At 44.0% G+C, this 27,561-nt stretch overlaps 2 protein-coding genes and 1 long non-coding RNA gene across 5 annotated transcripts in view; 2 read left to right on the top strand and 1 right to left on the bottom strand.

Moving 5' to 3' along the window:
* The first annotated feature begins 323 nt into the window (after positions 1-323).
* Positions 324-13,475, top strand: LOC311519110 (placenta-specific gene 8 protein-like). Of its 3 annotated transcripts, XM_084625333.1 has the most exons (6): positions 324-730; positions 3,805-3,879; positions 6,871-7,015; positions 7,831-7,955; positions 10,141-10,249; positions 12,841-13,475. In XM_084625333.1, exons 3-5 carry the CDS (start codon positions 6,907-6,909, stop codon positions 10,243-10,245), a joined length of 339 nt encoding a protein of 112 aa, XP_084481459.1. In that variant the 5' UTR covers positions 324-730; positions 3,805-3,879; positions 6,871-6,906; the 3' UTR covers positions 10,246-10,249; positions 12,841-13,475. The 3 variants fall into 3 exon arrangements, with proteins under 3 accessions (XP_084481459.1, XP_084481458.1, XP_084481460.1); XM_084625332.1 differs by lacking the exon at positions 324-730 and having other exon boundaries at positions 3,661-3,879; XM_084625334.1 differs by lacking the exons at positions 324-730; positions 3,805-3,879 and having other exon boundaries at positions 5,414-7,015.
* The window catches only part of LOC311519112, a 23,316-nt gene continuing 3,796 nt past the window's right edge, over positions 8,042-27,561 (bottom strand). Inside the window, exons 2-3 of the long non-coding RNA XR_014711204.1 lie at positions 8,488-8,727; positions 8,042-8,257 (exon numbers count right to left, since the gene is read on the bottom strand). This is a non-coding gene — a long non-coding RNA (uncharacterized lncRNA). The remainder of the gene's footprint in view (positions 8,258-8,487; positions 8,728-27,561) is intronic.
* PLAC8 (placenta associated 8) overlaps positions 22,193-27,561 on the top strand; it is an 18,469-nt gene continuing 13,100 nt past the window's right edge. Inside the window, exons 1-2 of the mRNA XM_084625335.1 lie at positions 22,193-22,992; positions 25,990-26,242. The gene's annotated coding sequence lies outside the window, so the exon portion shown is untranslated. The remainder of the gene's footprint in view (positions 22,993-25,989; positions 26,243-27,561) is intronic.

Raw genomic sequence — 27,561 nt, 5'->3', positions numbered from 1 at the left:
GCAAATGAATGAAGAAGTTGGCAGCTGTAGCTTTGTATGATGCTGCTGCTGCTGTGCCAAAGAAAAAAAGAAAGAAAGACAAAGGAAAGGGCTGCAGGTAGAGAGGGAGGAACTCTGCAGGCTCTCTGAGACTACAGAGATCGGGAGGAGAAAGCCCAGGGAGAGAGTTGGATCTGGTAACCTCTCCGGAGTGGGGAAGTCTGGCAAGAGGCCAGCAGAGAGACAAAGCAACCATTGGGCATGGAACAGCCTCCAGAAGTAAGCCCTGATAAAAGGGCAGGATTTGAACAGCTAGGGAGAAACTTCTGGGAGGCGTTCAGTGTAGGAACACAGCAGGAGAGGGATAAGTGGTCAAGCCCAAAGAGGGTAGAAATTGGGGAGTTTGTATACTTTTATTTTGGGATTTTTTTAAGAGGATTCAGGGGATGAAGAGAGTGGGAAGCCCAGAGAGAAGGCTGTGAGGACCACGGGGTCCAGAGGTGTGGCTGAAGACCCTTTGGTGAGGACACTAGGCTGTTTTCTATTGGACTTTGCTGCCCCGGAAGGACGGACTTAAATCATGACCTGGCTGGAGAGCTGGGCCATGGAAAAAGGCAGACCACTGTAAAACCAGAGCAGATGTCAGCGGGAGGGCACCAGATGGGGATAGAGCCGCTACACCATGCCTGGCCATGAGGGGATGCTCCAATGGCAAGCTGACCCCTTTCACACCAGGAAACAGAGATTTAAGGTAAATGCCCATGAAGCCTTAACTCCGCCCTCTTTGAAAAATGCCCCAGCTTGCCCATAACATGCATACCCTCACTCTGCCTTTTCACTGTAATGGACAGGTGCTATCTGCATTTGCACTACCCTCAAACCCTGAGATCACTTCCCTGACAGAATACCACATTTGTAAAATATAACAGCCACCTCATACCCTTTTACAAACCCTCCACACTTGCACACAAGCTACCAAAGAGGCTGTGTCCGGGACACACAAGGTTTTGCAGTGATGTAATCTTAGTTAAATAAGAGTCTTAATTAGGGTGGAGTGTCACAGACCCTGTACCTGAACTGCTCTCAGTGGTGGTACTTGACAAGAATTAAAACAAGTGTCTCTTCCTGTTCCATATTTTAAAAACAGTATTTACCAATACAATTTTGCTACTGCTAATCCTTGATTAAATGTGAGACCTTTCCCAATTCTAACGTTATAGGATGGTGCTATATGTATATACTGTATGCAGGACTAACTTATGCCATACTGTAACCATTGCTACTCCTGGTATAGATGTGGCTACTCTGGAGCTATTGATTAGAGGACAGACCTTTTCCCAGGTTACTAAAGGTGACATGGTTACATCCACTAGCTCATAGCGAAGTGTTGTACTTACACCTGGTATGCCCTTAACATATGCTTCTTTTAGATATATATTGTTTTCTAGTGTTTCTAGTCAGTTATATATCAGTTCATGCATTAAACTCAATACTGTCCATGTTTTAATTATTAATCTTCCTCAGATTGTGTGTACTGCCATCTGGGGACGAGATCATATTGCTTTGAAGATGATACCAGTGTACCACAAGGTGCCCTTGCAGTGGGTTGCTGCCATTGGCTCCAGACCATAGTTACTGCAGTGTTAGAGTTCACCACTTGGAGCTTTACACCAAAATCTGTTTTCTTAGCTTCCTTCACATGATACAAACACTGGAGCTTGTGAGTCTGCATTTAATTAGCCTGGTGCCTCCTGAACAGGGTGACCAGATGTCCTGATTTTATAGGGACAGTCCTGATATTCGAGGCTTTTTCTTATATAGGTGCCTATTACCACCCACACTCTGTCCCAATTTCTCATACTTGCTATCTGGTCACCCTACTCCCGAACCAACTGTCAGGACATCAAGATTGCTACAGAAGAAGAATAAAGCTTTCATCTACGTGGTGCTGAGAGCCGGTTTTTGGCTTGGGTCTCTTCTGAGGATTTTGTATTGTTGCTGAGTACCTGTCAAGACATGTCCCTTTTCTGGTTCAACACTGTGAGACTTGACATCAGATGCATCCGATGAAGTGTGTTCTAGTCCACAAAAGCTTATGCCCAAATAAATTTGTTAGTCTCTAAAGTGCCACAAGGACTCCTTGTTGTTTTTGCTGATACAGACTAACACGGCTACCCCTCTGAAACCTATGACTGTGAAATTGACCAAAATGAACCGTGAATTTGGATAGGTTCCTCTTATAGCAGTTGCTGTCTTTCGTGCATGTACTCGTGACCCCCCCACATGATAACCTTATGACCCCCCTGAAGGGTCATGACCCCCAGTTTGAAAATACCTGTCCTATAGGTTAGTATATCAGTGATTTGCCATGGCCCTCTTGTGGTTAAGGCTCTGCGGATGTAACCCATGCACCTCTTATGTACGTAAATTCGTTGCTATGACACTCTTGTGGTTGGACTCATGTTCCTGTTAGAATTTACTCTTGAACACACTATTTTTAACTCCCCAACACTTGAAGTTTTCCACTGGGCTGTTTGTTTGTTTAAAGTTTCTGTTCAAAGGCCTCAAGCCTTATGCTAACTATGCTAACTGATGAAATTAATGTCTTACAGGTTACAGACAGTACCGGGTTTACAATGGTGCAGTGGCGCTGGGCCCACACTGAGAAGCCCTACTCCCCACTTCACCCATGCTCTGCCCTGAGGCCCCACTCTCGCTCAGCCTCTTCCCCCTGAGGTTCTGCCTGCCACTCACTCCTCTTTGCGCCCTCCTAAGTCCTCTCTGCACCCTCCCCCCTGTGCGAGCATTGGGCGGGGCCTCAGGGCAACGAGGCCAAGCAGGGGCAGGGCATCAAGGCGGAGTGTGGATGGGGCCTTGGGGGGAAGAGGCTGAGTGGGGGTGGAGTGCAGGCAGAGCGGGGGCAGGGCCCACAAAAGATTAATCCGGCCCTGGATACAGGCCTGTAGGTTCCTTGCATTACTGCTAAATATAATAAAGTCAGAATGCAATGAAGGCAAGGCAGTGAATATAATAAAGCTAGCCCTATGAGCTACAACTCTCCTATCAGAGATCTGGTTCCACTGTGGAATCTAAACTTAGTTTTACCCCACCTACTGAGTCTTCCTTTTGACCCTATGGCAATTTGTTCCACATCGCACCGTTCTACAAAGACTGCATTTTTTTAAAGCTTTTATATCAGCTGGGATAGTGTCTGAGATGCAAGCACTATTGGCGGAACCTCCATTTGCAATTTTTCACAAGAATAAAGTCTTTTTGAGGCCATATCCCAAATTTATGTCAAAAGTAATTTCATTTGAAACAAGCTGTTCATTTGCAGCTTTTTTCCAAAGCCTCATTGTAACCAAGGTGAGAGGAGACTGCACTCCAGGGATGTGTATAGGGCCCTGTTTTTCTATATTCATAAAACCAAACCATGTAAATAGGTTACTTTTAAATAATACAATATGGGAAATTATAATAAAGGTTAGGCATATAACTCAAACAGTGTTTATTAGGAGTTTTAAAAGGCAATTACTGAAGGAGTTGTGTGTAAAGAGGAAACTTTATTTGTGGTCCAGAATTAAAAAACAAAGAAAGCTAATGCTAAAAAGAAAAAAGGAGTCTGAGAAAGAAATCACATGCTTGTTCCTTTTAATTATTTTATCTTTAATCTACGTTCTAACATGCAACAATGAATAATTCCATAAAAGACCATGCGGTTAGAAAAACCTTCAGATTGGATAAGGAAAACATCTGTAATTTAATATGTGAGATATGAGTCTGCAAAAGGTCACATAGTCAAAGAATACCTTCTGATTGGTTCAGGTGATGTGGCTTGCTTTATCTTAAGCTCCCAGAAGAGAGGTTTTTGCCACTTGGCTGATATGGTGATGCTTTGTGGTAAGAATCTTTTTGCTCTGCTCTTTTTTACTTTCTGTGCTTTTAAAAAAGCTTTCTTAGAGATCCCTGAAAGATGGCTATACACCAGCACCTTCCTTGCAAAATATAAGTAATTTAAGGTTATATTTTCTCTCTTTATCACTAATAGTTAGCAGCCTTTGTGCAGTTCTTTAATAGCCTTTATTTAGAAATGTACTACCTGCATAAAACCTAATTTTCTCTAAAAATGAGGAAATGCATGATTGCTATAGAAACCTAATAACACTTCTCCTTTATTCCTCTGTCATTAATACTTTGTACATTTGTTTAACAGACTTTAGAAGTGTGTTAACTGCATATCAAGTATATTTCCTTCTTAAAATGAGGGAAATGTAGGATAAGACATAGATAACTCGTCTTTGTTCCTCCATTCTTAATACATTTGATGGTTATTTAATGCCTTTTTTTAGAATTGTACTAAAGGGATTCAGGCATTGCAACATTGAGCCTTGCAATGACTTACCTTTAGGCACCTAGCCACCCAGTGGAATCCACTGCCCTGCATTAGATGCTAGGCTCCCTATACAATGCATAGGGAGCGTTAGGCACCTAAGAATGGGATCTACGAAAGCCAGAATGCTGAGTGGGGAGCTGCCTAATCTAGGTAATGGGAAATACTTAGAAGAGTGGGGTGGCCTAGGCTCTTAGATCCCTTTGAAGAGTGGGGCTTAAGTCCAGGCTAGACAGAGACCGTTCCATTTGTTCTGGATTCACAGCCATGAACCATCTTTTGGAACTAGGTGCCTAACCCATTTCTGATAAGAAATGGAGTTGGCAGTGCCCCCTCAGGAACTTTTAGCCCATTGGTTAGAGCAGTGGTTCTCAACCAGAAGTACGTGTACCCCTGGGGGTACTCAGAGGTCTTCCAGTGAGTACTCAAATCATCTAGATCAGTGTTTCTCAACCTGGGAGTTGCACCGCCGAGAGGGGTGTCAAGGGATAGGTTTAGGGGGGGTTGCAAGTGGAGGGCTGGCATAAAGGGGTGGCAAGCAGGGAATTGCCCAGGATTCCATGACACAGGGGGCCCCGTGAAGCTAAGTTACATGTTTCAGCCCCACTGCCTGGGACCTTGGGCTTCAGACAAGGCTCACAAATGAAAGACAGGCTGAAGTATCACACTGAAATGTAAGTATAATATTTATACACACATTGACATATTTTATAATGATATGGTAAAAATGAGAAAGTCAGCCATGTTTCAGCCATAGTGCACTGTGACACTTCTGCATTTTTTGTGTCTGATTTTGTAAGCAAGTAGTTTTTAAGTGGCAAAGAGTCCTGTGGTACCTTAGACTAACAGACGGATTGGAGCATAAGCTTTCATGGGTGAATACCCACTTTGTCAGAAGTTACATATAGCTAATAGATATTAATAGATATCATCAATGTCTTTCTTCTTTTATATCCAACTATAATTTAAGATAAGATAATTAATAGCCAATAAATCAAATAATTTGGGGTTTTTTCTTTCATTTTTTAAAGAGTTTTGGTAGGGAGCACAGAAAACTAAAAATACAAATCTCTATTATGGAAGATTCCACGGTTGGGAGTGTCTTGTGTTAAGTGTGCAAAAGTGTCACTTGCAAAATGCAGATGCGCAATCCAATCTGTTCTAGCCTCACAATAACTGTTCCAATGTGTCAAGATTTTGGACACTATTGTTTTGACACCAATGAATGTTGAGTTGACTTGTTGTTGATTTACTGAAATCATTCTTTCATTATCAAAGAAAGGGGACATTATAATAATTGATAGTGGCTCATCTGGAAATAAAAGCAAGGGGTCACGATAGAGTTCTTAAGTTTAAACAGCACATATTGATCATTATTAGTTTCCTTTCCCTATGAATGAAGACTGATAGGCGCTGATTCAAAGAAGCACTTAAGGTCAGATTTTAAAGGTGTTTAGGCACCTGAAGATGAGAGAGGTGCCCAGTGGGATTTTCAAAAGTGCCAAGTGCAGAATTGCAAATAACCTCAGTGGGAGTTGGGCATTAGGCGCCTATCTATATCTTTAAGGGCCAAAATACCTTTAAAATCTGGCCCTAAGCCCATGCTTAACTTTAAACACTTGCTTAAGTTGCATTGAAGTCACTCCTTAGGGTGGATCAGGTGGATCATGTATTCACCCACAAAAGCTTATGCTCCAATACATCTGTTAGCCTAAAAAGGATCTGGGTGCCTGGGCTGTGAATTCCCCGAGGCAGCAGGATGCCTGAACATTAAGTATTTCAACAATGAGTGTTGCAGCACCAAAGTCCCCCTCATGAATCTTGCCCAATGTTCTCTGAAAATGTCTGACAAGCTGTTTACTGCTGCCAGAATAATTCTTGACTTTGACAAATCATCAGTGAAGTCAAAGGAAGTTTGCCTGAGGGAAGGACTGAGTGAGATCTCAGAATTGGGCTGAGGGTTAGCTGCAGAAGGAAAATCCTTATTTGGGGGCTAATCTCTGGTCTCAGAGTGGTCTCTTGGAGAACAGCAGCAACAGAGAGATTTCCATTTCTGCGATAACATCCATAGTGTGTTGTGTTGTGATGTTCTCAGATCACACAAACTAAGTAGGCTCAGAGTAGGTCAGAACTCACCTGGGAGAGGGCCAAGGAACCATTAGGTGTTGTTGGAAGATATGTTGTTGCCATCCCGTTAGTGGCACTCTTTCCTTTGAATCAGGAATGAACTATGCCCCAATGTGATGTTAAGGAGAAATGTGCTTTTGAATGAAAATTTACACCCTCTCATAACCTGGACTTAAGAAAATGGGCTAAATTCATCCCTGGTCCAACTCCATTGACAACAATTTGGCCTCCTGTGTCCACCAAAATTATCCAGTTATCATATGGACAGCATTTCTTCCAATGAAGTGAGAAACATGGTGCCATTTCACAAAGAAATGTGAGTAACATTCCTAACCAACTTGCAAAACCGTTCCTTTTTCTTGTTCTCCTTTGAGAATGTAAACTTCTGAACTCAGCTGGTGAAACTAGACATGGCCTCTCCCCAAGTCATCGTTGTACAGCCCCAACTTACTGTGGCTAATGCACCAAGTAGCTTGTGGCAGACCGGGTTGATGGATTGCTGCAGTGACTGTGGAGTCTGTAAGTGGATAGTCAAATATTGTATTTTTGTTTTGGATTCAGGTGTCTTGATGTTTGGCTTAATATTATATCTCCAGTCTTTTACCGGGTCTGACTTTAAATGGGGGATGGAGGAATCCCGTTTGTCTATTTTATATTGATTTAAAGGAGTGGCTTGTAGTTGTATTTCCTGTATCCACTCTGAGAGCCAGTCACTAGTTGGCTACATCACCCACTCGTTCTCACACAAAGCAACTACTTGTACTCCAGTCCCACGTAAAGAAAGTTAATTCGAATCTGCTGAGGGTCATAGCTCCAGAAAGGAGTGTGTTTACAGCCGGATAACTGACATGGGTTAGCTATCTTGCTGTAAAATCCTAGTGGAGGCAAAGTGCTCATGTAGCTTTTAGTGGTGTATCTGCACAAGTTCAACTCTATCTCCCGCACCTGCGGATCACCTCGCTTAGTTACACCATGGTAAAAACTACAATGCCTCGCCTCCACTAGAATTTTACAGTGAGACAACTAAAGCGTGTGTGTGCAAATTTACTATAAAAACACACCTTTTTTGGCAGTGAAAAAATGGCCTTCATTCATTATGAGGGGGAGGGAGAGAAGAGTTGCCTATTAAAGCCTCACAAGACATCACTATATAGGTCTTTCAATGACCTTCCCCTCCTTCGCACTAGCTCTGGCCCATTGGCATGTCCCTAACTTTCTCCTTCCGATTTTCTAGCCGTTTCTACATCTCTCCTAAAAGTGGTGGTGAAAGTTAACTGTCTGCATGAATGAAGGGGAGAACATTGAGTGAGCCTCATTTGTTTGTCTTTATCCAGGCCTATGTGGAGCATTCTGTTTCTGTTGTCTTGAATGTCAAGTAGCAAGTGACATGAATGAATGCTGCTGTTGTGGCGGAAGCGTTGCCATGAGGACTCTCTACCGGACAAGATACGGAATCCCTGTTAGTTACTATTTAATAATATTTTGTTTTGCTCATGCTCAAAGAACAGCCCTTAAAGCAACATGTCATTGATCTAAGCAGATCAGTTGGCTACATTTTCATTAGCCAGCTTCCACCCAGTGTGATTCCTCCCCATCTGAACACGGCTGCTAGGAGTCTTCCCTTATGATTTGAGGGCACTGTGGTCTAGAAATTAGCGGAGGATTGGTCATTTGAAGACTTCGGTTCTACTTGCAACTGCCACCGACTCACTGTGTAACCTTGCACAAGTCCCTTAGCTCTTCTTCCTTTGTTCTCCCCATCTGTAAAATAGATCATTCCTTTGGTACTGTTGTAAAGCACTTTGAGATAATTTCATGAAAAGTAGAAGTGCAATTATCCGTTATTAATTGATGCCCCTTTAAAGCAGAGATTTGCTACGCACCTGAGATAGAGAACCCCCTCTGATGAGGCATTGGTTACATTTAAATATCCATCTAAATTAAATGTATATTGGATAATTTCTAATGCAGACATTGTACATAATACTAACCTGATAATCAACCGCCATTTAGACCAAACTACTGATCTAAATCTTGGCTCTTACTCCCTCAGCATGAATCTCTTCGCCAAGGGTTCTCCTGATGAGCTGAAAAGGTGTTGCAGAATGTAGACAGAATTCTAAATGTGTGGTTCAATCAACAAGGCGGTTGTGTATGTGTTTTTTCAAGCTACAATATTGTAGTTTCTGGAGTTAACTCCTTCTGTGCCAAAGCACAAATAACAGAAAAGCCTAAGAAATGAAAAAACAAGATTAGATAACATATGAAAATTAAATGAATAGATCACACTGAATTGGGATGTGTTACGAACACAAGAGAGGAATAATATGAAGGGACTGAGGAAGGTTAGAACTATGGCCATGAAATTATAAAATGAGATTCAGCCTAATGTCCCTAGGGGAAAAAAAACTGCAAACGTGTACATGTTCTGTGGGTGGAAAGACATGGAAAGGCATGTCACTGAAATGCTTCAGGGTGATACTGGTCACGAAATTACACGTATGATTACACATTCAATAGAGCAATAATAACACAAAGCCAAGGAGGTTTGGGGGATCTCTACAGAAATGTTATAGGCTAATTAAAAACAAACAAACCAAACCTCAGCTTCTATTTAGGCACCTAATGATTTTCCAAAGGGCTCAACAGTAGCTTCAAAACCTGGTCACTTCACTTCGGAGCTAAGATCTTTTAAAAATTTGGAGCTATGTCAGAGCAGGAAGGCAATAGTTTCTCTATCTAGAACATATTTTTTTCCTTGCTAGATCTTCAATACCTGAAGGATGCAGGTGAATTGGAAGGAAATTAGAGAAGAGCAGTGAAACTAATTTGGAGCATGGAGGCATTGACCGTTAAGGAAAATTCAGAGCTAAATATGTACAGTTTTTGACAGTCAGTGGGGGCTATAACTGCAAAGACCTGAAAGGTATAGAGCAGTGTGTTAAGGAGTGGTGTGAGGACTAGCAAAAGGATGAAGTTAAGAAAAGGAATAGTTTGGCTGAATATCAGAAAATACATCCTAACCCTAAATGCAAAAAACTGTTTACCCGTTGAAAAATTCCACCACTGGAAACATTTAAAATGGAAACCGGACAGAACCCCAGAGGTTACTCTATAAGGAACAATCCTGCACAGGTAAGTGGACTTGATCTAGCAGAGCTTCCAATCTCTAGTCTCAGTCTGGTTTCCATCTGCTAAAGCATGGTTGTTATTGGGTAAACACCACCCATTAGATAACTCTGCTTCCTAATTTGTAAATAAAGTCTTTGGTGTCTTAGGAGGTAATCTGCCTCTCTGCCTCCTACAGCAAGTAATTGGACATACTTTTTTGTTGGGGGTGTGTGTGTGGAAAGGGAGGGGCTTACTGGGGTAAAAAGCAGGGCTATGGACTAGATAAACAAATAGGGTTTGATATCTTTTAATTTCTATGAATCTGGGATAAAAATCCTTTGATAAAAGAAGTTTAACTAAAATGTATCTCCCCATCCCCCTTTCCCCATAATGGCCCTGTCATCCCAGTCAAAGGCAGCACTGAAAGCCTATATTCTAGTCTGAGTTTAAATCCATTCAATATGATAAAGTCAATGAAAAGTTAGATGTACATCTTAAGTTGACAGACTTTAATATATTTTCTTTTTAAACAGGGATCCATCTGCTCTGATTTCTGCACTATCCTGTGGTGCCCTGTGTGTTCTGTTTGTCAAATAAAGAGAGATATTAACAAAAGGGAAAAATTAAGGCTATTCTAATAAGGTTTGTCACTTATTTAATACATATTTGTAAGTGTTTGATAAATCAAGAGGCTTCTCTGATGTGATGTTTCAATTAGTTCTAGGACAAATGGTAGAGGTGATGGAAAATGCAATCAATGAACAGATTTGTATCTAATATAGAAGGGAGATCCTGCTTTACCCACCCTTTATGTTACTAACTGAAGCTATCTTGGGCCCCCAAGTTGGCCATCTATAATATTCATTTAGGGAAGCAGCAGATAAGCCTTTTACTTGACTCTGTGTTAGAGAACCACAGCAGTAAGTAGGGCTCTACCAAATTCATGGTCCATTTTGGACAATTTCATGGGCATAAGATTTTAAAAATCATAAAATTTTATGATTTCAGCTATTTAAATCTGAAATATCACTGTGTTGTCCTGACCCAAAGAAGCGGTCCCAAGGTTATTGTAGGGAGTTTGTGGTACTCCTTCCCTTGCTTCTGTGCTGGTGGTGGTGCTGTCTTCAAACCTGGGCAAATGGAGAGTGGTGGCTGCCGGCGGGGAGCCTAGCTCGGAAGCAGCCGCGCAGCAGTGAGGGTGGCATGGTATGGTATTGCCACCCTTACTTCTGTGCTGCTTCCTGCAGAACTGGGCCCTCAGTGAGCAGCCGCCACTCTCCGGCCGCCCAGCTCTGAAGGCAGCAGCACAGAAGTAAGGGAGGCCTGGTATGGTATGGCCACCCTTACTTTTGCATTGCTGCTGGCAGGGCATTGCCTTCAGAGCTGGGCGCATGGCCAATAGCTGCCACTCTCTGGCTGTCCAGCTCTGAAGGCAGTGCAGAAGTAAGGGTGGCAATACCATGACCACCCCCCTCCCCCCCAAAATAACCTTGTGAACACCCCCGAAATTCCCTTTTTGGTCAGGACCGCCCATTTGAGAAATGCTGGCCTCCCAGTGCAATAGGTCTAGTATTGGGTAAAAGCACACAAAAGACCAGATTTCACGGTCCATGACGTGTTTTTCATGGCAGTGAATTTGATAGGGCTCTAGTAATAACGAGTGAGAGTTACCTGAGTGACACAAGCCAATTTAAAAGGAAAAGTATCATCACGAGTATGGGCAAAGTGCCTGACAGGGAATGCAAGGCCAGAAAGCAGCAAAGACCATCTGTTAGTCGGGGAGAGCCCTGTTGGTAAACCACAGGTAGCAGGTGGGCATTCCACATTCGGTGGCACTTGCAATTCTGCAGTGGGACAGAAATGTGAAGGGCAGGGCTGGCCTCAGGGGAAATGGCATCCTGGGCAAACTTGTATTATGGTGCCACTAGCCCCCACTGCCTTCCCGGGTGCCACACCCATCTCCTCTGCTCCCCGGGCTCCCCACCCCCGCGTCACTTCTGGACCCCCCACCATACCCCCATCTCTCCTGGCCCCTGCTACCTCCTCCCTCCCCTTCACCCCTGGATCAGCCACTAGAAGTGCACATTTTACCACTTTAGGGTGGGGATGAGCACTGATTGGACAATGAGATTGTCCATCAGCATGGCCTCCGGAACAGAGTGCATCCAGGAAGACGGAATGTTTGGCATGTGCTCAATAAGCTGCTCCCCTCCCCACCCCCGCAATTGCGGGATGCTGAAGCGCAAATGCCCCATTGCCCCAAGCTCCCTTCCACGGTCTCTCGCCCCAGGCCTGCCCCGCTACTTGCCTCTTGACCACACCACCCCCCGACCATGGCGTTCTGGGCAGTCACCCACATCACCCACCCATAAGGTTGGCTCTGGCAAAAGGAACAGAGCATGTCAAATGCAAACAGGAATGGGGCCAGTGGGTGTTTGCTGCAGGGAACCCACATGGCTCTACTGTTGAGTGAGCTGCATAGGAAAGCAACTGCCACATCCCCTAGTCTCCCTTCCAAGAATTAGATAGCTAGACCTGCTTTAGCAGTGCCCTTGCAGTTGCATTGCAATAGGTGGGGTGAATAGCCATTCCGTCGTCTCCTCTGTGTAGTCTCACACCTGTAAAAGGGATTTGTTTGCTAGGACTTTACTGACTTGTTCAGGATTAGGCTTTTGGTGTATCTTTGTGGGATATTACCATGTAGCAGAACTTTACATGATTGTGATTCTTGTGTTTGCACAAAGCTAAATCGTGTCGACTATGGAGAAAGTGTAGTTCCTGGGTGGCATTTTCAAAAGCATCTAGTGCTGAGCTAAATCGTCTCTCATTAGTGTCGGGGGAAAAATTCCCCTTGACTTCAGTGAAAGGAATTAAGCCAATGCTGGGAGCTTTTAAACTGTAGGCAAATACTTGTTCACCTTTTACTGGAAAAAGAAAACACATGAAGGAAGTCTGAATTTCAGAGAGACAGTGGAAAACAAAAGGAAAAGGCTTAGTTCTTCTGTTTGATTTATTCTTTTTTCCATTAATACTCAGAGCCAAATCCTGTCCTCATAACTCTCCAGCCTCCTTCATTTGAGGCAGATTCATTAAAATACACAGGTCTGCACTACAAGCAATGATAAGCAATCAAGCAGCATAAGACTTAATTAAATTTCAGGAGAGTGTGTTAACAAAACCAATGGTATTATTAATCTCAGCTTTGAGTGAAACTCTTCTCTCCGCTATTTCAGGTGTTCCTGTACTTCTTGATTGTGTGTCGTACAGCCTCCATATACAAGAGTCTTTCCACCGGCTGCTGTACTTACAGTTCAAGAAAGTGCTGTATGCATTTTAATTTGATTGTTGCAAAGCACAACTTAGTGAAAAAAGTCAAAGGAAAGAAACATCCTCAATTTTGTCTTTGCATGTATGTGTGTTAACTTTCACTACTGGTTCTCAAGTATTACTGTATGTACTAAGCTGTCTTGCCTTGATTATCATACACATTGTAAGGAGGTTGATCACTTTAGATAAGCTATTACCAGCAGAAGAGTGGGGTGGGGGGAGAAAACCTTTTGAAGTGATAAACACCCATTTTTTCATGGTCTGTGTGTATAAAAACATCCTCACTGCATTTTCCACTTTTATGCATCCGATGAAGTGAGCTGTAGCTCACGAAAGCTTACGCTCAAATAGATTGGTTAGTCTCTAAGGTGCCACAAGTACTCCTTTTCTTTTTGCGAATACAGACTAACACGGCTGCTACTCTGAAACTTGAAAAGAGTATTCTCCTGTTCTTAATACCGTGCTAATGCTCGTATGCTCTAGGCCTATTGTATTCTCTCATCGCTATTTCTGCTGCCATCCTATGAGAACACAAGACAGAATAAATGCCAATCATTAACTTATTTTTCTGTTCCTTGAATCTTCAGACAATGGTGTTTTTCTTCCAGGATGTAGTAGATGTCTAAACTGTAAATCCAATGCAGGAAACTTGGAAGATTAGAATTATACTGCAGTTTACATACACTGAAACTCAAACTGCTAGCAAGTGAAGTACTACAAGTGATCGCTTAAACAAAGGCATCATAGGATTGAATCTAATTGGCTCATTCTTTTTTTTTTTATTGGAATAATTACAACTCGTAGGAACATGGAACATTTTCACAACAACCAGTGGAAAGTGACAAGTCCACAAAGCAGTTTAGTAAACAGGATGTGCTGCAAAAATCTATCTTGTTAGCAGGTTTTACTTCTTCCTGTACTTTTAAACCACAACTTTCAAAACAGCAAAGCAGTGATACCATGCCGAGCATTCTGACAAGTGACTGATTAATCAAATCATTATTTGGTTTATGTAGTTGTGACTGGTGTCCCAGTGGGCCACGCTGAGAATGCCAGCGCAGGGCAGACTGCAAGAACTGGGACAGACAATCCCCAAGATTGGCGATTTATTCTATAATTAGATTCCCCAAGCCAATAACAAAACAACTCCTCTAATACCACACTGGTTAACCAGAAGACAAATACAGTCCCGTTTAGGCAATCCAGTGAGGGGTTATTGAAAACCGTATTCACCATACTTATAGTTTTACCAATCCCAAAGGACCAGACCCATTGCCCATCAGATCAATGAATATTTCAGAGCTCACCAAAATACACGCTTACAGCCACTCCTTATTAATTAAATCTAAGATCTATTAAGAAAAAAAGAGTTAAAAGCTCAATATACATACAAATGTGTGTATAATCCTTCTTTCTGGAATCAATTTAAAAGGTTACAGTCCTATAGATAGTCCAGGTGCAGAGTTTGTTCACATTCTTCCATGAGAATTCCAGGGTAAATCCAGAGTAAATCTGGAGACCTCAGTCTTGTGGCTTTAGACTTTCCCTATCAAAGTTTAAGCAGATCTGAGATGAAAAGGATCAGGACCAAAGCTTCCTTTAAAGTTGAAGCAGGTGAGGTGGTGACAGGTAATTCCACCACGTGAGCTTTGATGAAAGCAAGCTGACCATTTGATCTCCATTCAATGGGTCCTTTCTCAAACAATACATTAAACAATAACCATTCAAATTACTAAAATAGTGCACGGGTAGTTCACTATGTGGCATTACAAGTTTCAAAGAGAAATGAGGACAATAATATTATTATACCACAAGCCCCATCTCAGTAGACTACAGTAATGAAGTGTTATGAGACAGGAACAGAATTTTAGTATCTACAGGTTAATTAGATCACACTGTTAAACTTCTAACAAGATATGTGTAAACACAGACAAATTCACTTAACATTTATTCTTAATTCTCAAACAATACAGGCAAACATGTTAAAGATTCAAGTCTACTTAACATGGCTTCGATAACTATCTACAAGGAATGGGTAGGGTTGCCAACTTTCTAATGGCACAAAACCAAACATCCCTGCCCCGCCCATGTCTCAAGGCCCCACCCCTTCCCCCTCCATCACTCATTTTCATTTGGCTGGGGCAGAGTTTGGAGTGCAGGAGGGGGTGTGGGCTCTGGCTGGGGGTGTTGGCTCTGGGATGGGGCTGGGATGAGGGGTTTCGGGTGAAGGAGGGGGCTCAGGACAGGGGGTTGAGGTGTTGGGGGGGTGCAGGCTCCAGGAAGGAATTTGGGTTTGGGAGGGGCTACAGGCTGGGGCGGGGGTTTGGGGTGCAGGAGGAGTTTCGGGCTGTGGGGTCCCAATGGCGCTTTATCGTGGCTCCCAGGAAGCAGCCACCAGGTCTCTGCAGCCCCTAGGTGAATGGATGGCTCCACCCCCCACAGCTCCCATTGGTCTTCGTTCCTGGACAATGGGAGCTGCAGAGCTGGTACTGGGACGGGGCAGTGTGTGGAGTCTCACAAGGACCTGGCAGCCACTTCCAGGAGCCACACAGAGCTAGGGCAGGCAGGGAGCCTGCCTTCACTCTGGGTCCCTGCTGGGCTGACGACTGGACTTCTAACAAAAAACGGTCACCTGGCAACCCTAGGAATGGCCCTATTTGCCATTTCGGTATCCTGTTGATATGTCCTTAAGAGTTGCTTTAAGGTCACCGAGCCTGCTGGTTCCTTAACGCTCCCCAGTAGTAGATCCTCATTTTAAAATATAATTTGATTATGCTGTAGAGAACAGCTCAACCAATTAATTTTGAATTGCACTATGAAAAAATGAGGGACAACCTTATTTTCTAAATGCACCGTTCCATCAATTGGATCGATAAATCCATTCATGTGACCCTCATTTATTATCTGAGAAGCTATGTGGTCTGTCTGCAAATCAGGAATTAAAGAGACAGATCTGAGAAATTATAGTCATTTTGTTTTCAATATATTTATGAAGCTGTTAAAGTATCCCCAACCCTTACACACCTCCCCCCCAATTTACTGTTTAAGAATCTGCATCACTGCCACCAAAGCTCTCGGTCAAAGATACCCAGATGGACTCCCTTTGGCATCAGTTGATGCTACTGCGTAATCCACTTCTTCTTGTTGCTGCTGAGCGAAGATAAGTGCTCTTCCTCCCTCCCCACCCCTCAAAATGGGCTCAATGTTTTGCCTTCTGAACATGTTGACCTCGTGATAGTCTTTCAGTCTCCTACAGACACCTTACTTGCAGTACAGAACCTTGAACAGGAACCTCTAGTCTTTGAAAACTGTGCTATAGTATGAAACAACTGATGTAATAGAACCTCGGAGTGAGTTACGAACACCAGAGTTCTGAACTGACCAGTCAACCACACATCTCATTGGGAACTGGAAGTACACAATCAGGCAGCAGCAAGATTAAAAAGCAAATACAGTACAGGACTGTGTTAAAAGTAAACTACTAAAAAAATAAAGGGAAAGCAATATTTTTCTTCTGCATAGTAAAGTTTCAAAGCTGTATTAAGTCAAAGTTCATTTGTAAACATTTGAAAGACCAACCATAATGTTTTGCTCAGCATTACAAACATTTCAGCGTTACAAACAACTTCCATGTCTAAGGTGTTCGTAACTCTGAGGTTCTAATGTATTAAATAATTGTCCAACAGTGCCAATTAAATACCCTGTATCACTCTTGCTCAAGCACTGAAACATGAAGAGCTGAACTGCTTCAAGTTATAGTCAAAAATATTTGTTAATATCACTGTTTGCCAATGGAATGTGTTTTTCCCATTCAAAAATTATCCCACAGGAAACAAATAATGGCTGCAGGGATCTCTCTCTAATAGTGCTCCAAACTCTTCAAAGGTAATATTGTTGTATAGTTTGCTTGCAGATAGCAAGTTGTGGTTAATAACAGCTCTGGCCAAGATACTGGAGTATCAAGATAGAGATGGAATAAAATGACACTTCATAGTTAAGAGTTTTCAATAGACTTTTGCTTGCACAGTGAGTAAGAAAAATACTTTGTTAAAATTGTATATGTGCAGCACAGTTAACCATATCTGGTTTCCTTACAGCACTATTAGTCCTTATAGAAGAGAACTAGCACTAAGAAACTGACTCAATGTAGATAACTCTTCAAAGTAGACAACCTAGAAGAAAGTCTTCAGTCTCTCCAATTCCCTTCTAAGACATCCAAGCAGAGATGGTCTTGTGGTTAAGGTACTGTACTAGATCGGAGTTCATTTTCTGACTCTGCTACAGGTTTCATGTATGACCTTAGAAAAGAGAGTTAATCTGTGCCTTAGTTCTCGCCATCTGAGAAATGGGGATACTGCTACTCTCCTGCCTTTTGTCTCATTATTTTTTAGCCCTTCAGGGTAGGGACTGCTTCTTACTATGTTTGTACATGCAGTGCCTAGCACATGGAGCTCTGACCTTAGAGTCTCTGAGCACTACTGTAATACAAATAGGTGATAGCTATTAGCCAGAGAGGGAGAAAGGCTGCAACAGTTAAAAGCACATACTAATTAACAAGCTTTTTATTTTTATTTTTGTCAGTTTTGGACCAGACAGCATAGATTGTACCAAGTAGGTCATTGGGCTTCAAAAGATGGATACAGTTTATTTGGTAAGAGGAACATTTTCTAACTTTTTTTCTTTTTGATCTTTTTTTTAATGCATTTCTTTCTTACTGTATGGCAGGAATGTCCATAAAGATAAGGCATGCCTGGTATCCGAAACCTTTCATATTCTTCATGGATTCTGAACATAAGCAAGCTAATCTCAAGACTACACACATTTGACTTAAAGGCTCTACTCTTATCAGTTAGTTTACAGAAGTTCATTTTATAAATTCTAGCCTTAACTGTATGTGACCAAAAGCTGCACTGCACTGATCAGAGAATGGATTTGGGAGATAGGAAGCTGATGTTTTCAGATCCATGTTATGTAGCAGCAGCTAGGAAAATAAAGACTGAGATCTAGCAAGATCATAAAACAAGAGATTTGTAAAAATCTGTATGCAATAGATCAGATATAGCTAATATAGCTTTTTATATATTATGTGTATGTATATTTTATATATATGTAATATATCTTTTCTGAGATGGAGTGATCTGAACTGCACCCGTATTCCAGGTGTGGGTGTACTGTAAATATATAAGTGGCATTATGATATTTTCTGTCTTATTATCTATCCCTTACCAAATGGTTCCTAACATTCTGTTGACTTTTTTGACTGCCACTGCACATTGAGCAGAGAGAGAGAACTATCCACGATGACTCCAAGATCTTTCTTGAATGGTAATAGCTAATTTAGACAACATCTTTTTGCATGTGTGATTGGAATGACATTTTCCAATGTGCATTACTTTGCATTTATCAACAATTTGAATTTCATCTGCCATTTTGTTGCCCAGTCACCCAGTTTTGTGAGATCCCTTTGTAACTCTTTGCGGTCTGCTTTGGACTTAGTTATCTTGAGTAATTTTGTATCGTCTACAGACTCTGCCACCTCACTGTTTACCCCCTTTCCCAGATCCTTTATGAATATGTTGAATAGCACTGATTGCAGTACAGATCTGTGGGGGCCCCTGCTATTTACCTCTCCCCATTGCAAAAACTGATAATTTATTCCTACCCTTTGTTTTCTGTCTATAAGAGGACCTTCCCTCTTATCCCATGACTGCTTACTTTGCTTAATAGCCTTTGGTGAGGGACCTTGCCAAAGGCTTTCTGAAAGTCCAAGTACACTATATCCACTGGATCACTCTTGTCCGCATGTTCATTGACCCCCCCCCCAAAGAATTCTAATATATTGGTGAGTTCCCTTTAGAAAAGTCCTGTTGACTCTTCCCCAATATATTGTGTTCATCTATGTGTCTAATTCTATTCTTTGCTATAGTTTCAACCAATTTGCCTGCTATGGAAGTTAGGCTTACCACCTTGTAATTGCCAGGATCGCCTCTGGAGCCTTTCTTGGAAAATTGTGCAGCCTCAGGAATTTGGGAGCCATAGAGAAAGTATCTCCACAATATGAAGGCAAAAGAATTTATTCCTGCTAATTCTACCTTCTTTCACAAGAGGGGAAGAGGGTTGGCTAACACCCATGCAGGACTTGAGAAAGCTAACGAAATTAACCAGGAAGCTAAAGTTCAGGATGCTTTCACTTTATTCCGTTATGCTCTCCCTGGACTTCGGAGACTGGTTCTCTGCCCTTGATTCACAGGATGTTGATTTCCATGTGGCCACAGGAAGTATCTGAAATTAATGGTCAGACTCTCACTACCAATGCAGGGTACTCCTCTTTGGCACTTCACTGGCACAGAGAGTTTTTACCAAACGTATGTAGTGGTAGCTTCCCTTCTCCACTATTAGGGTATCCAGGTCTTTCCTTGTCTGGATGACTGGGTGGTCCGAGGCCAGTCAAAGGAGTAAGTAAAGCACAGCATTCTTCGAATCCAGTCACTGTTCATTCATCTGGTACTCAGAATATATGCAGAAAAGTCTACTTTAGTCCAGTTCAAAAGATCAGCTTGATGGGAGCAGTCCTCAGTGCTGCCACAGTGACTGCTTACTGATCTCAGGACAGGTTTCTGGCCATTGCCAATACAGTAACTCCTCTCTTAACGTTGCAGTTATGTTCCTGAAAAATGTGACTTTAAGCGAATCCAATTTCCGCATCAGAATTAATGTAAATGGGGGGATTAGGTTCTAGGGAAATTTTTTTCACCAGACAAGACTATATTATATATATACATACACACCCTGTGTGTGTGTGTGTGTGTGTGTGTGTGTGTACACCCCCCCCCACCCTGATATAACGTGGTCCTTGGGAGCCAAAAAATCTTACCTTCTTATAGATGAGACCACATTATATCAGGGTTGGGAGAGGAACAACTTCCCACCCCAGCTCACCTCTGCTCTGCCTCCACCTCCTCCCCTGAGTGCGCTGCTGCCGCTCCGCTTCTCCCCCCCACGCCCTTCCAGGCTTGCCGCGTCAATCAGCTATTTGGCGCAGGAAGCCTGGAAGGAAGGGAGGGAGGGGAGTGGGGGAAGCGGAGCGGCGGTGGCGCGTTTAGGGGAGGAGGTGGAGGCAGAGCAGAGGTGAGCTGGGGTGGGAAGTTGTTCCTCTCCCGACCCCGATATAACGTGGTCTCACCTATACGAAGGTAAGATTTTTTGGCTCCCAAGGACCACGTTGGGGGGGGGGGGCTCAGCATGTAAGGGCGGGCGCAGAGGAACCACTTGCGGTAACACGAATTCGGATATACGAGGTAAAGCAGCCCCGCTCCCCGGAGCTCTGCTTTACCACATTATATCTGAATTCACGTTATATCAGACCGCATTATATCGGGGTAGAGGTGTATATACACACAGTATAAGTTTTAAACAAACAATTTAATACAGTACATAGCTATGATGATTGTGAAGCTTGGTTGAGGTGGTGAAGTCAGAGGGTGGAAGAGGGTAGGATATTTCCCAGGGAATGCCGTACTGCTAAATGAACAGGAGTACTTGTGGCACCTTAGAGACTAACAAATTTATTAGAGCGTAAGCTTTCGTGGGCTCCAGCCCACTTCATCGGATGCATAGAATGGAACATATAGTAAGAGATGTGTATGTGTGTATATATATATATATATTACACACACACACACACAGATAAGTTGGAAGTTACCATACTAACTGTGAGAGGCTAATTAGTTAAGATAAGCTATTATCATCAGGAGAAAAAAAACTTTGGTAGTGATAATCAAGATGGCCCATTTAGACAGTTGACAAGAAAGTGTGAGGATACTTAACTTAAGGAAATAGATTCAATATGTGTAATGACCCAGCCACTCAGAGTCTCTATTCAAACCCAAGTTAATGGTATCTAGATTGCATATTAATTCAAGCTCAGCAGTTTCTCCTTGGAGTCTGTTTTTGAAGCTTTTCTTTTGCAAAATTGCCACCTTAAATCTTTTACTGAGTGGCCAGAGAGGTTGAAGTGTTCTCCTACCGGTTTTTGAATGTTATGATTCTTGATGTCAGATTTGTGTCCATTTATTCTTTTGCGTAGAGACTGTCCGGTTTGGCCAATGTACATGGCAGAGGAGCATTGCTGGCACATGATGGCATATATCACATTGGTAGATGTGCAGGTGAATGAGCCCCTGATGGTGTGGCTGTGATTAGGTCCTATGATGGTGTCACTTGAATAAATATGTGGACAGAGTTGGCATTGGGCTTTGTTACAAGGATAGGTTCCTGGGTTAGTGTTTTTGTTGTGTGGTTGCTGGTGAGTATTCGCTTCAGGTTGGGGGGCTGTCTGTAAGCGAGGACTGGCCTGTCTCCCAAGATCTGTGAGAGTGAGGGATCATTTTTCAGGATAGGTTGTAAATCTTTGATGATGAGCTGGAGAGGTTTTAGTTGGGGGCTGAAGGTGACAGCTAGTGGCGTTCTGTTATTTTCTTTGTTGGGCCTGTCCTGTAGTAGGTGGCTTCTGGGTACTCTTCTGGCTCTGTCAATCTGTTCTTTCACTTCCGCAGGTGGGTATTGTAGTTTTAAGAATGCTTAACAAAGATCTTGTAGGTGTTTGTCTCTGTCTGAGGGATTGGAGCAAATGCAGTTGTATCTTAGAGCTTGGCTGTAGACAATTGATCTTGTGGTGTGTCCTGGATGGAAGCTGGAGGCATGTAGGTAAGTTTGTTAGTCTCTAAGGTGCCACAAGTACTCCTTTTCTTTCTGGAGGCATGTAGGTAAGTATAGCAGTCGGTAGGTTTCCAGGCACAGTAGTATCCAGGAAATAGACCGCTTGTGTGGATTGGTCTAGGCTGAGGTTGATGGTGGGATGGAAATTGTTGAAATCATGGTGGAATTCCTCAAGGGCTTCTTTTCCAGATGATGAAGATGTCACCAATGTAGCGCAAGTAGAGTTGGGGCGTTAGGAGACGAGAGCTAAGGAAGCGTTGTTCTAAGTCAGCCATAAAAATGTTGGCATACTGTGGGACCATGTGGGTACCCATAGAAGTGCCGCTGACTTGAAGGTATACATTGCCCCCGAATGTGAAATAGTTATGGGTGAGGACAAAGTCACAAAGTTCAGCCACCAGGTTTACTGTGACAGTATCGGGAATACTGTTCCTGATGGCTTGTAGTCCATCTTTGTGTGGAATGTTGGTGTAGAGGGCTTCTACGTCCATAGTGGCCAGGAGGGTATTTTCTGGAAGATCACCAATGGATTGTAGTTTCCTCAGGAAGTCAGTGGTGTTTCGAAGATAGCTGGGATTGCTGGGAGTGTCGGGCCTGAAGAGGGAGTCTACATAGCCAGACAATCCTGCTGTCAGGGTGCCAATGCCTGAGATGATGGGGCGTCCAGGATTTCCAGGTTTATGGATCTTGGGTAGCTGATAGAATACCCCTGGTGAGGGTTCTAGGCATGTGTCTGCACAGATCTGTTCCTGTGCTTTTTCAGGGAGTTTCTTGAACAGATGGTGTAGTTTCTGTTGGTAACCTTCAGTGGGATCAGAGGGTAATGGCTTGTAGAATGTGAAGTTAGAGAGCTGCCTAGCAGCCTCTTGTTCATATTCCAACTTATTCAGGATGATGACTGCACCCCCTTTGTCAGCCTTTTTGATTATGGTGTCAGAGTTGTTTCTGAGGCTGTGGATGGCCTGGTGTTCAGCGTGGCTGAGGTTATGGGGCAAGTGATGCTGCTTTTCCACAATTTCAGCCCGTGCACATCGACGGAAGCATGATGAACTAGCACTCGGCTGAGCCCTCAAGGGTTAACACATTATTGTTAATGTAGCCTCACACTCCACAAGGCAGCACAAATGGAGGGAGGGGAGACAGCATGGCAGACAGAAACAGAGACACACACTGGGTGAGAGAGAGAGAGATGTGCATTGCCCCTTTAAGTACACTGGCTCCACTCTAAGTAATTTGCCTTTTTAAGTAGATCAGCAAGTTGAGACAGCAGCTGCTGCTGCTGCCAGGAAGCTCCCTCCGTCCTGAGCCCTGTCGTGTGTCCCCCGCACCATGGAGATGGGGTAAGTGGGGTGCAGGATCAGGGGGGAGGGGGACACCCTGACATTAGCCCCACTCTCCCCCACACACAGCAAGCAGGAGGCTCCCGGGAACAGCTCCAAGGCCGAGGGTAGGAGGGACAGCACATAGCAGTGGGGGGAGGGACAGCAGAACTGGCAGTTGATAGCCTGCTGGGCAGCTGCTGCACAGGGAATTTAGGGGAGAGGGGAGCTGATGGGGGGCTGTTGGTCCACCCTGGTTCCAGGTTCCAAGCCCCCACCAGCTAGCTGCAATGGGCTGCTCTTCCGGCAAGGAGTGGACAAAGCAGGCAGCTGCCAAACAGTGTTATAAGGGAGCATTGCACAACTTTAAACAAGCATGTTCCCTAATTGATCAGCAACATAACAACAAAACAACGTTAGTTGGGACGACTTTAAGTGAGGAGTTACTGTCATGAAGATCCTCGCCTTGAGGTGGGTAATTAGTTAAAGTGACCCATAACTACACGCAAGGCTGCAGAAAGTTAAAAAAATCGGCATGTTTTATCTTGAGAAAAGAAGACTGAGGGGGGACAATCTTCACATATGTTAAGAGCAGTTATAAAGAGGGCTGTAATCAGTTGTTCACTATGTCCACTGAAGGTAGGACAACAAATAATGGGTTTAATATTCAGCAAGGAAGATTTAGGTAAGATATTAGGAAAAACTTTCCAACTATAAAGGTACTGAAGCTCTGGAACAGGCTTCCAAAGGAGGCTGTGGAATCCTCATCACTGGAGGTTTTTAAGAACAGGTTGGACAAAAACCTCTCAGGGATTGTCTATGTCTACTTTGTCCTGCCTCAGTGTAGAAAGCTGGACTTGATGGCTTCTTGAGGTCCCTTCCAGCCCTATATGTCAATAATTCTATGAAGATTCTACAGATTGGGATGTAGAATGTGTCCCTGATTCTGGGACAATAATCCCTTGATCAATGGCCTGGTTATTGGAGGTTGTATCAAGAGGTCTTGGAGATCTGTATACCAACAGAATCTTGGCCAAGCTGAGACTATCAGTATTAATGTTGCCTGGTCCTGTTTTAGCTTTCTGATCAACCTTGGGATCAAGAGAATTGGAGTAAAGGTGTAGAGAAGACCCTTCGACCAAAAAGATGTATGATAGGTGTACCCCATTTCTGAAATATGAAGTTCAGTATTTCGGTCTTCAAAGAGCACTCATGGTGGTGGCATCTGTGATAAGAGTCATTGTTGTTGATTCTGGATTGCAGAAGAGAACTCAGGCACAGACATTGTCTGGGTCCACCCACCAATCCAGGGAAGAAAGCACTCACTGAGGTTCACAAATCAGCATGTCCAGAGAGTGCCTGCTTGGATGTTACAGAGTGGAACCAGACCTGCAAGCACCTGAGATAAAGGCAGCCATGTGGGCTCACGTACATTCATGAAGCCACATAATCTAGAAGTCATAGGCAGGAATGGACCTTTGACCTGGGTTCATTTTGAAGCTCTCGCAAATACAGTATTTTATTTGTGATCCACTATGACCCTGTGACAGGGCAACGACTCACCGGTGTGGCGCCTCCTGTCGGTCATCCAGGGAATTAGCTCTTTCCAGTCTGGAGCGCCCTCTTCAGGCAGGTGTCTCACCTGCCACTGGCCCCCCGTGTCCCTCCTGGACCCCGGTGCCATTCTAGATCAGGGTTCTACCTGTAACCCCGAATCAGGGTCTCCCCTCCCCGGGGAACCCCCAACCCCCTATCCCTCTGTTAGGGACACTGGGGCATGGCCACTAGGTAACTCGAGGGGATGGAAGACCACGAGCGTCGATGAAGCCCCCTCGCACTAGGCCCAAGTGTCCTTGGCCCCCGCTCCCGCCTGGAGGCACTCGCAGCAGCTCTGCGTACTAGGCCCAAGTGTCCTTGGCCCCCCGCCTGGAGGCACTCGCAGCAGTTATGCTGAGGATCTGCAACAATATGCTGCAGAGTCAGGCTGCCTGAAACTAAGCAAGGCCAAACAGGGCAGATATGGAAGAACAATGATGAATAAAGCAGCTTTATGTATGGTTTAAGAAATGATACAGAGAACAAGGGAACTAGCTTGGAACTGGATTGGCTGGCTATATGGATACTTAGGGCAGCTTGCTATTGGATAAGTATGCTGGGAAAAGGATGTATAAAAGCCTGTGTAACTTCCTGCTCTGTGTGCAGGATTTGAGATTTTATTCTCCCTGTACCTTTTTGCAGCTGCAAATAAACTTTTCTGCTTCTCCACCCCGTTGTGATTATTGGGTGTAGCACACCAGGTAGCGAACCAACTCCAGCTATTGTTTAGCCTCTCGGCCCTGGGTGCCGGCAACACCTCCCTTGCCTCAGTGGCTACTGTCAGTCATCATCTAGCCCCCGCTCCCTGGGGCAGACTGCAGTCTGTACCAGTCATCACTGGCAAGGGCGGGGTCAGACCAGCTGCCTCTGTCTAGGTCTGGGCTGCTCCTCTGCAGTCTTAGTACCCTTTCGGGGCCTTTACCTTGGCCTGCAGCCTGGGGCTCTGCTAGGCTGGAGCTCCCCAGCTCCCTCTGCCCTTCCCCAGCACTGCTCTGCCCTAGGTACCCTCCTCAGCTTCCCAGGCAGCCAGGTTCTCCTCTCTCCAGGTAGCTAGAGAGAGTGTCTGTCTCAGCTCCTGGCTAACAGCCCTCTAAAAGGGCCAGCTGTGGCCTGACTGGGGCATGGCCCCACCAGTGGCTACTTCCCCCAATCAGCCTAGCTTTCCTCTGGCTATAGCCCTCTCTTAGGGCTGTTTCAAGCCCTCTGAGGCATGATGGGGTGACCATCCCGCCACAGACCCCTAGATCGTTTTCAGCAGTACTACCACCTGGCCAGTTATTCTCCATTTTGTAGTTGTGCATTTGTTTTTTCCTTCCTAAGTGAAGTACTTTGCACTTATCTTTATGAAATTTCATCTTGTTGATTTCAGACCAATTCTCCAGTTTGTCACAGTCATTTTCAATTATAATCCTCTCCTCCCAGCTTGGTGCCATCTGCAAATTTATAAATGTGTGCTCCATTCCATTGTCTTGATCATTGAATAGTACTGGACCCAGGACCCTACTACAGTGGCTCTCAGCCAGGAGTATGCATGCCCCCAGGGGTAAGTAGAGGTCTTCCAGGAGATACATCAACACATCCAGATATTTACCTAGTTTTACAACAGGCTACAAAAAAAGTACGAGTCATCAGACAGTGACTTGTTTATACTGCTCTATATACTATACACTGAAATGTAAGTATAATATTTATATTTATATTCCAATTGATTTATTTTATTATATGATTATATGGTAAAAATGAGAACGTACCCAATTTTTCAGTAATAGTGTGTTGTGACTCTTCTGTATTTTTATGTCTGATTTTGTAAGCAAGTAGTTTTTTAAGTAAGGTGAAACTTGGGGCTACACAAGACAAATCAGACTCCTAAAAGGGGTACAGTAGTCTGGAAAGGCTTCGCGCCACTGCCCTACTAGATATGCTCTTCAAGTCTCACAGCGAACCATTGATAACTTTGAGTGTAGTCTTTCACCCAGTTGTGCACCCACCTTATAGTAATTTCATCTAGACTGCTTTTTCCTCATTTGCTTGTGGGAATATTATGTGGAGCTGTGTCAAAAGCTTAGCTAAAATCAAGATATATCCCATCTATAGCTCCCCCCATCCACTAGGCCAGAAACACAGTCAAAGAAGGAAATTAGGTTGGTCTGGCATGATTTGTTCTTGACAAACCTGTGCTGGCTAGTCCTTATAACCCTGTTATCCTCTGGGTGCTTACAAAGTGATTGTTTAATAATTAGTTCAGTATCTTTCCAGGTATCAAAGTTAGACTGACTGGTCTATAATTCCCCAGCTCTTCTTTGTTCCCCTTTTTGAAGATAGATACGTAGTCTCCCTTCTTCAGTCCTCTGGGACCTCACCCATCCTCCATGAGTTCTCAAGGATGATTGGTAGCACTTCTGAGATTGCTTCAGCTAGTTCTTTAAGTACCCTAGGATGACTTTCATCAGGCCCTGCCCATTTGAGTACATCTAACTTGTCTAAATATTTTTAACCTCTTCTTTCCCTAAGGGGGGGAAGGAGGGGGAATGCGGCGCGCTCAGGGGAGGAGGCGGGGCCGGGGTGGGGATTTGGGGAAGGGGTTGGAATGGGGGCGGGGAAGGGATGGAGTTCGGGCGGGGTCAGGGCCAGGGGGCACGAGCAAATCCCCCCCCCACCCCGGTGGAGTGTCCTCTTTTTTGAATGTTCAAATATGGTAACCCTAGGTTCTGCTACCAGAGTGTGAGTCAGCATGTTGCAGATGGATTCCCTGCTGACCCAGTGACAGATCACTTTGCCACTGTTAGGGCCTTGGCTGGGACATGGTGGAGTCAGGCGGGCCTGCATCCCCCTATCCCCTGCCATCTCACCCCTGGGGTAGCAACCTCCCCACCATAGGCCAGGAAATCTGTATTGGTGCTTACTCCCTGCCTGAGCCCCTAGACTGCTTCGGTGCTCACCCCTGCAAGAGCCCTAACTGTTTGTGCCTCTGCCTCATCCAGAGGGAGCCAGAGC

Source organism: Lepidochelys olivacea (assembly GCF_965140295.1).
Source record: "Lepidochelys olivacea isolate rLepOli2 genome assembly, chromosome: 4".
Lineage (NCBI taxonomy): Eukaryota > Metazoa > Chordata > Testudines > Cheloniidae > Lepidochelys > Lepidochelys olivacea.
This window is presented reverse-complemented; position numbering and strand designations above follow the sequence as displayed.